General features: G+C 45.7%; 1 protein-coding gene across 1 annotated transcript; it reads left to right on the forward strand.

Annotated features, from left to right (window-relative positions):
* Positions 1 to 5,207: 5,207 nt before the first annotated feature.
* On the forward strand, positions 5,208 to 8,276 carry Fbxl14 (F-box and leucine rich repeat protein 14). Its single transcript, XM_026411070.2, has one exon. It carries the CDS (start codon positions 5,555 to 5,557, stop codon positions 6,755 to 6,757), a length of 1,203 nt encoding a protein of 400 aa, XP_026266855.1. The 5' UTR covers positions 5,208 to 5,554; the 3' UTR covers positions 6,758 to 8,276.
* The last annotated feature ends 1,480 nt before the right edge of the window (positions 8,277 to 9,756 follow it).

Below are 9,756 nucleotides of genomic sequence, written 5' to 3' on the forward strand. Positions count from 1 at the left end.
TCTACCACTAAGCCACTTCCCCAGTCCTGGGGGTGGTTCTTAATAGCACCAGCTTTTGATGTCATGAGTTTTCCAGTGTAGACAATACAGTTAGTGTACAGTCACCCTAATGAGAGGGCTCTAGCTCTCCAGGTCTCAAACCCTATTTTTATGGTGGTGGATACAGACGATGTTAAACCTGTGTTCACAGGATACAGCAAACTAATAATTTGGGAGAGAGTAATCAAATATTTTGGGGGGTGTTCCTGGCAATCTGTTGATGAGAGAAAGAACACTTTTCACATTTTTTTCTTTTGTTTATGTCTTATTTCAAAATGTTTGATTTCCTCAAAAAATTCATTTTTATTATGTATGTATGTATGTATAGTTTTCTCTGTGTTTTTTTCTTTGTATGTATGCATTTTTGAGACAGGGTCTTACCATGTTGTTCAAGCTGGGCTCAAGTGATTCTCCTGCCTCCACCTCTGAGCAGCTTGGGATTATAGGTTCATGCTGCTGAATCTTTTAATTTTTTAATTGTGGTAAAACACACATAACATAAAAATTGCCATCTTAACTCTTTTTAAGAGTATGGTTCAGTGGTGTTAGGTATATTTACATTATTGTGCAACCAATTTCCAGAACTTTTTTGACTTGTAAAACTGAAACTCCATACCCATGAAAGAGCAACTCCCCACCCTTCATCCCCAGCCCTTGGGCAACCAAGGCTGTCATTCTACTGTTTCTATGCTTTTGACATCCATAGATTCCTCCTGTAAGTGGAATCATATAATATTTGTCCTTTCGTGACTGGCTTATTTCACTAAGCACAACGTCCTCAAGGTTCATCTATGTTGTTGCAAGTGTCAGGATTTCCTTGCTTTTATGCTGAATAATATTTCATTGTGCCAGGCATGGTTTCACATGCCTATAATCCCAGTGGCTCAGGAGGCTGAGGCAGGAGGATCATGAGTTTCAAAGCCAGCCTCAGGAAAAAAAAAAAAAAAGCAAGGCGCTACTCGGTGAGACCCTGTCTCTAAATAAAATACAAAATAGGGCTGGGGATGTGGCTCAGTAGCCAAATGCCCCTGAATTTAATTCTCAGTACCCAGGCCATTCATCTGCTGGTGGACATTAAGATAGCTACCTTTGGGTATTGTGAATAATGCTATGAACATAATTGCACAAATATTTTTAGAGACCCTGTTTCTAAATTCTTTTGGGCACATACCCAGAAGTGGAATTGGGGAATCATATGGTAATTCTGTGTTTACTTTTGAGGAGTGGCCATACTGTTTTCCAGAGTAGTTGCTCAATTTTACATTCTTACCAACAGTGCCCCAGGGTTCTACTTTCTCCACACTCTCACCAAGGCTTCCTTTCCTTTTTATTAACAGTAGCATAAAGAGGATTCTTTATTATTTTATTTGCATTTCCATAATAATTAAGAGATGTTGAGTGTCTTCTTATACCCTTGCTGGCCATTTGCGTATCTTTTTCTAGAGGTGTGTCTATTCAAGTCCTTTGCTCATTTGTTAATAGGGTTATTTGGGTTTTTGCTTTGTTTTGCTTAAATCTTTTATTTGCACTCAGTGAATCAAATGCTTGGCCTTTCTTAAAATTGGAAAGGCAGCATTTTATAATCCTCAGATATCCATTTCTATCAGTTACCCACAAATATTGGAGAAGTATTGATACATATAAAGTCTATCATGAAGATATTATTACTTCTGACATTAATTCTTTCATTTTGGTTCAACATTAATGAAGCACCTACTATACAGCAGGCATTGTGTCACAAAATATCTTAACCCCTTTGACCCAACCCATAATGGTGTTCTCTGGGCCACTAGTTTTTGGATTGATTGATAGGTTTGAATGAAGCACTGAGAGCTACAAATCTCTTCTGATCTTTCTTGTGGGATCTTCCCTCTTAGAATGGGAAAGTGTGCATCTCTAAGGAAGCCTGAACTTTGGGCTGGGCATCTCAATTTTCCCAGGCCACAACCAAGTGACAAACACATTCTATCTGGGAATTTAATTTTCTTTAAAATTCTTGGTAAGGTTTTGGAGAAACTCCCCATGCAAAACTCATTTTTGCTTCTAGACAGAAATTTGTAGTTCATTCAGAAAAAAAAACATCTAGTTGCAACTTGCTTAACCCATTTACAAAAAATCTCAACCTATGTTAAACAATGAACGGTCTTGCAGAATTTCCTACCTTGGTATACATCTTTTCAGACAGTACCGCTTGTCCACATATGCCTTCCATGTATTTCTATGTCCCAAATTGTAGAATAAACTGAAACTCTTAAGAAGCCATTGCATGTGAAACTATTCTTAATTTGCAGTCTGCATTAGGAATCATATATAATCCCAGAGTTAAGGAAACAGCAGGACTCATTTTAAGTTCATGGTCTCACAGAGTATTACTATTGGATGGTTCCAGAAGATTTTCTAGTCAAATCTCACCAGTTTTAGATGAGCCAACTGAGACTCAGAAAGGGGTCATTTCCTTAATGCCAAAATAAGTCAGCTGGTTTCCATACTCAGCATAGGGCTCATTCAATACCTCACTTCTTTTTCCCCACCAATATTAATTTCCTAAGATGTTTCTTGATGCTATATTTTCTTATTTATTCAATGTGAAATAGGAAATGTGATATGGCTGAAAATCCTTGTAATTTATACTTGAATACCTTAAATAAAAGGCTGTGTATCAATATAATCTTAAGAGTTCAACTCCAGAAAAAGTTTTGCTAGAACAAAGACCAAGAGGCAAGTTCTGGAGAGAATTCTTTCAGGCACCTCTGAAAGGAAAAGGAAAAAGAAAACCACAAAGCTCCTTCTCTATAGGTTTGACTCCAATCTGCAACCTGTCCCCCTACCCATGTGTTGCCTGGCACAATGTTTTGTGTTAAGTGGGATTAAGGTGCTTTGGATTAAGACCTTGACATTTACATAAACATATAAAACGTAAAAAACCCATGTAACATTAAAAAGGTGACTTTCATGTAGAGTTTAAGGTAAAAATTTAAGCAGAAGTGACTGTGAAGAATATAAGCCTAAATAACTCCCAGAAGAATGTAAATCTAGGTATACCCTAGAGTTGTGACACTTATTGTCACTGTACATCTGGAATCATCTGATGACTCAGAGTACAGTCTGTTATTTCAGAAAGGTTATAAAAATCTGTGGGCCTCCCTGGGTGTGGTGGTATATGCCTGTAATCCCAGTGGCTCCCAGTGGCTTGGGAGACTGAGGCTCACAAATTCAGTCAGCCTCAGCAACATAGCAAGACCCTAAGCAACTAAGTGAGACCCGGGTTCTAAATAATGTATAAAAAAGGGTTGGGTTTGTGGCTTAGTGGTTAAGTAAGCTCCTCTGGATTCAACCCCTGGTACAAAACAAACAAACAAAAAAACCCAACAACAACAACAAAAACAATATGGTTCTATGGGCCTCATAGTATATGTAATATGGATAAGGTAAATGCTTGTAAGAATTTTTTCTTCTATATTTCCTGATTTAGGAAGGAGGAGTAGGCGGGGGTATAAAATATGTCCTATAGCTACTAGTGAATCTGTATGTACTTGGGTTTAGTATTGGTAGCCTAGGAAAAGACCAAAAGTTAGCAATTTGATATACTGAATATGGAATCCATTCAAAATCTTGTTCAGGTTCCCAAAGAATCAGTGAAATCAATCTTTTCTGATAGATAAATCAGATTGTCTTGTATGTAGCTGTGTGAATTCATAACTTAATTAAAAATATACAGGGTCATTTTCTCTTTTTTAAAAAATACTTGGCTTGGGAATAATTAAAATGAAACTCTGAAATCCTATCCTCTGCATGTGCATTTAAGATCCAGGGATGCATTCTAGAATTAAGCATTGCTCTGGTTCCATAAAACACAGTTCATAAACCAACAGACCCTGCTGGGGCATCGTCCATCAAGTTGAACAGTCCTTCCATTTTACTAATAAGTACATTTGTATTAACATATACAAATACATTGACTATCAGTACAATTGGGCCATGGAATTTATAGCCTGAGGATGACAAGAAACTGATAAAACAAAGCCTACCTAGGGAAGGGTGCTCTTTTTTAGCAGCAAAGCAGACGGAGGGCATTGGGTGGCAGCAAAGTGCGGAAGTGGAAGGAAGTTTTGATGCATTAAGTACTGAGGCAAACACACAGTGGTGTCTGCAAACAACCAGAAGCTGCTAGAAGGAAGTAGTGATGGATAATTCTAGAAAATTCTAGAATGGACTGGAGCGTTACACTCAACTGCATAATACCCAATTTCTTCTCAGCTCAAGGCACAAGACTGCTGAGAAGGGAACTGTAGAAAAATTGTCCCAGAGGAGGAAACTGGGGGTGTGATAAGAGATGTGTTAAGGGCCATTAGGGACAGCAAATAAAGGAAGGAAAGTTGAGTGATGATTATTGAGTAATGATATTGGGAGGAAAGTCTTGCAAGAAAAATAAAGGGAGAAGGGTGTAAAGTAAGGGTCAGGAATTGCAGGATAACTATGGGAAGGGGCTGCACTAAAGAAGAGAAGGAAGAGCGCTGGGGCGTGGCTGGGAGAGGGACTGGCTCAATAACGGGCTGCGGGGTGAAAAGACGAAGGGGTGGGGAAGCGCGTTGCTGACAGCTGCTCTCCGATGGCGCCTACAGGGTTAAACCTCAGGGGCGACCAGACTAGGAAGAACTCGGTTTCCAGGGTAACGGCTCCGACAGTTCCGGCAGCGCAGGCTCGTACCATTGCGCGGGCGCGCACGGGGGGAGCCAGAAAGGGAGGAGGGAACGCGCGAAGGAACAGTCGAGCCGAGGGGTCGGTGCCGGACTCTACCAAACGCGCGGCCCGCCTGCTCGCCCTGGGGTCTGAGCCGAGCGGTGCTCCGGCTGCCGGCCGCGCGGCGTCCTTCGTGCCGGGGCCGGCAGCTCCCAACTGCCCGCGGACGGCGGGGGGAGAAGGAACGTGCGCCCGGTGGCCCGGATTGGCCTTCTGGTCCCCCCGCCTGGGCGGCCGAGTGCGGGCGGCCCGGGGCTGGGAGGTTTGAAAAGCGGGCGAGAGACAAAGGCAGCAGGAAGCCTCCCCAGCGCCCGGAGCCCGAGCGCCCGGCCCCGGGCCCCCTTGCCGGCCCGCCGGCCCGCGCAGCAGCGGCGGCGGCCGGAGGCGGCGGCGTCAGGAGGCGGAGGATGCAGCAGGGGGCGTGGGAGCGGCGGCTGCCGAGCCGGCGGAGCAGCGCGGCCGGAGCGCGGCGTGCTTAGAGCCGAGGCGGCGGCGGCCGGGAGTGAGAGGCACCTTCCCCGCCCGGGATGTGAGGACCCGCGGAGCCCGGGGCGGGGGGAGGGAAGGGCTGGGAGGCGAAGCCGGCAGGAAGGAAGGAAGGACGGACGGACCAGGAGGAGGAGCGGCGGCGGCGGCCGGAGCCGGAAGGCGGGGAGGGGCCGTCCGTTGGGCCCGAGGCGGCGGCCGGGGCGGACCGCGCTGGTCGCCTCCGCGGGGCAAGAGCGGCCGGGCCCGCGCCTCCTCCCCCCAGCACCGCGGAGGGGGGAGGAGGAAGATGGAGACCCACATCTCGTGTTTGTTCCCCGAGCTGCTGGCCATGATCTTCGGCTACCTAGACGTGCGGGACAAGGGGCGCGCGGCGCAGGTGTGCACGGCCTGGCGGGACGCCGCCTACCACAAGTCGGTATGGCGAGGGGTGGAGGCCAAGCTGCACCTGCGCCGGGCCAACCCGTCGCTGTTCCCCAGCCTGCAGGCCCGGGGCATCCGCCGTGTGCAGATCCTGAGCCTCCGCCGCAGCCTCAGCTACGTGATCCAGGGCATGGCCAACATCGAAAGCCTCAACCTCAGCGGCTGCTACAACCTCACCGACAACGGACTGGGCCACGCATTTGTGCAGGAAATCGGCTCCTTGCGTGCCCTCAACCTGAGCCTCTGCAAGCAGATCACCGACAGCAGTCTGGGCCGAATAGCCCAGTACCTCAAGGGCCTGGAGGTGCTGGAGCTGGGGGGTTGCAGCAATATTACCAACACCGGCCTTCTGCTCATCGCCTGGGGTCTGCAGCGCCTCAAGAGCCTTAATCTCCGCAGCTGCCGCCACCTCTCGGACGTGGGCATCGGGCACCTGGCCGGCATGACGCGCAGCGCGGCGGAGGGCTGCCTGGGCCTGGAGCAGCTCACGCTGCAGGACTGCCAGAAGCTCACGGATCTTTCTCTAAAGCACATCTCCCGAGGGCTGACAGGCCTGAGGCTCCTCAACCTCAGCTTCTGTGGGGGCATCTCAGACGCAGGCCTTCTGCACCTGTCGCACATGGGCAGCCTACGCAGCCTTAACCTGCGCTCCTGCGACAATATCAGTGACACAGGCATCATGCATCTAGCCATGGGCAGCCTGCGCCTCTCGGGGTTAGATGTGTCCTTCTGTGACAAAGTGGGGGACCAGAGTCTGGCCTACATAGCCCAGGGGCTGGACGGCCTCAAGTCCCTCTCCCTTTGCTCCTGCCACATCAGTGATGATGGCATCAACCGCATGGTGCGGCAGATGCACGGGCTGCGCACGCTCAACATTGGACAGTGTGTGCGCATCACGGACAAGGGCCTGGAGCTGATTGCTGAGCACCTGAGCCAGCTCACTGGCATAGACCTGTACGGCTGTACCCGGATCACCAAGCGCGGCCTGGAGCGCATCACGCAGCTGCCCTGCCTCAAGGTACTCAACCTGGGACTCTGGCAAATGACGGACAGTGAGAAGGTCAGGTGAGGGCGGCAGCACCAGCTCCCCTTGTCCTGCCCTGTACACCCTCCCTTCCCACCACCGGCCCCCACACACCCACTCGCATATTTAGACATAGTTCATGGCGATGGCTGAGACAGGGCAGCGACATGAAGCCCAAGCTCAGTTCTCCTCCTCCGACGCCCCTCCCTGCTACCAGCCCCTTTCCATTGCCTTCGGGGTTCCTCTTCTACCACTGCCCTATTTTCCTCTCCTTTTCCCTGCGGATGGAGAAATGGATTCTGCTACTCACTCACCTACTTCTCTCTGCAGGGGATGGAGGACTGTTTTCAGCTACTGTATCCCCACTGCTTGGCATTTGTAAATGGGGTGGGGGTGGGGAGTGACTAGTCCTCTCCACCCCGAGGAATTGAGGAAAATGTCTGCCTTCACTTAAGCTTTCGTTTGAATACTGTGATCTGGTTATTATTTTGAAATGTATAAAAAGCAAACCCAACTACAACGGCCTTTCACCCTTCTTCCACTTTGTAACTAATCCCAGTCTCTTCTCATCACTTCTCCTTTTACAGTACTCGGCTATTAACACTCATTTTTATCTGCTTTCCTTATTTTAGTTTTTTGAAGAAATTGGAAATCATGGTCTTTTTTTTTCTGCTGAATATATTCTATATATTATATATATATAAATTATATATATATTATATATATATATGTCTGGCTACCTCGTTTTAGTTTACTTTTTTCTCTGAAGCCCTGGAATTCTACAAGAGAGATATTTTGAGACTGAAACATTTTTGTGCCTAGACTGGAAAGATGCCCATTGGGTTTGTACATCTTTTTGTTTTGGCTTCTTCCCAACCTCCATCCACCCAGTGTGTCCTACTTCTACATTCTGGCTATAATTTTCTTTTTCTCCTTGTCCATTGGGATTTGAGGACCCAACTGTGTTCTTAAATCTTGACTTAATTTATAGCACAAATGTGTGGGAGAAATGAGAGTTGAACTGCTTTTTTGTTTGTTTGAGATGCAGATTGTATCTTGAAAATGATTATTATATATGCAAATTACGCCCTACCCTCACCCTCTTCCAAGTTTCTCCACAAAAAGGTCACACAGTGAGGCTTCCTGTTGGAAGTACAGAGCAGAGTTGGCCTACAGAGACCCTGGGGGCCCCCCCGGCAATGTGAAGGGGAGGAGACTGAAATTCATGTCTTATCTGTGTTCTGTTAATAAAATGGGAGTTTGTGGGTTTTAAAAAGATCCGTTTCTAAATGGAGGAATAGATGACTTTATTTTGGTGGGGGTTGGGACTTGTGGCTTTAAAAAAAATCGCTTTTGAGTAGGATGTATATTTTTGTTGGATTTTTTTTGTTTGTTTATTTTTTTAGAATCCTCCACAGCAACATGCGAGAACATGGAGTTAAAGAAACCCAGAGACCTTTATCAATTAATTGTACTGTTTGTGAATTTGTATAAATAATAACAAAGATCCTCTTAAAACGTTTATATTCTTACATTAAAAGGTTAAACTGATATTTATATAATAAAGAGGAAATATGAAGTATGTTTTTGAAAAAAAAAGCACAAAAAAAAACTTGTATCTGTGAATTATTTTTAAGGCATTGTGTGTTTGGGTACATGCCAAAGTAGGAGGTGTTCTTTGTACACTAAGATAGAAGGAAATAAGGTATAGATTTGGTGCATTCTATGTGAGTGAGCAAGCTCATGGTTAAAAATTTATTCTGTGTAAGGTTTACTAATGACACCCAAATAATGTTCCATTTCTAGAAATGTGATAGAGTGGAGAATTCTATAGTTTTTGGTTTTAAACTGTCAACATGGAAATTTAAAGAAACTGAACAAAATGAAACTTTAAAAAAAAATTCGACTTGTAAAAGTCACAGTTTCCTCAAACGACCAGTTTTTCTTTGAGTGGAAATTAGATCTAGGGGTAATACTGAAAAAATGGGTCATGAGATATGGGGGTGGCCAAGAAGAAAGAAGGGTGTCTACTCTTAGAGCGGCTGTGGGGAGGATGTGAAGGGTGGAGGGAGCTGAAGCCATTGTTCAGAAAAGTTAAAAGAGCGCTGCTGTCCTTGCCTGCTCCTCGCTCAGTCATGCATACTGAATCTCCCAGAGGGAGTGAGGGTCCCAGTGGAAAGGAGGAGGGCAGTTCTACCCCTCTTTTTAACATTCCCCTCCAGGCCTGGCTGCATTGAAGCACTTTCCTGGGGGCTGGGGAGGTTGGCCAGGAGTTCTTGTACATTTGCATTTTAAGCACTTCCAACACTCGAGCCACTCAGTTGAGGGTTCTTAGACTGAATTCATGCAGATAAATGAATACCAACAATTCTAGCAAAGAGTTCCCTTTGGTAGACAATAACCAAATAATCTGACACCCAGTGATTGAGCTGTGGAAACTGGTGAGTATAAATGCTCTTAGTTGTGGAGTAATTCATATTCCTGGTTTCACATAGGTTTGTCTAAGTTGTTTCTGAGATTACTTTTTTCCTTTTTTTAAACACCAAAAAAAGCACTGATCCCAGCGAGAGCTGATAAGAACAGTATCAAACTTTCCTGGATCAGCATCTCTTTCCAGGAAGAGGGCTAGAACCCAGGTTTCTCTTGGGTTAAGATTGTTTTGTAAAATTTCCAAGCTTTAAGACTTGAACATATCACAAAAGCTGCATTGTTCCTTTTTGGAGAGCCATCACAATTGGGTCTAATTGAGCCTGACACTAGATCCATCTTCCTTTTCTATGGGGAAGGTGTGGATCTTTTTCTTTCCACTTAGGTTACAGTGCTTATTGCCTAAAGCGGGGGTGGTGGTGGTGGGTATGTGTGAACCCCAGTAAGAACCAGGGACTTTGAATTAGGGCCAGCTTTTTTAATTTAGCATTTGACACAATTCCTGAAGGTTACACAAGCCATAGGTTCCTAGCCTATTTTTCTTCCAAGAGACTGCGTGGCTGTACAGATTCATTCAGTCAATAAAAATTTGAGCACCTCGTAAGTCTGCCTCTATT

Source organism: Urocitellus parryii, chromosome 5 (assembly GCF_045843805.1).
Source record: "Urocitellus parryii isolate mUroPar1 chromosome 5, mUroPar1.hap1, whole genome shotgun sequence".
Classification (NCBI taxonomy): Eukaryota; Metazoa; Chordata; class Mammalia; order Rodentia; family Sciuridae; genus Urocitellus; species Urocitellus parryii.

Excerpts from the sequence above, each read along its gene's own strand:
- Fbxl14 (XM_026411070.2), top strand. The coding sequence starts at position 5,555 with ATGGAGACCCACATCTCGTGTTTGTTCCCCGAGCTGCTGGCCATGATC.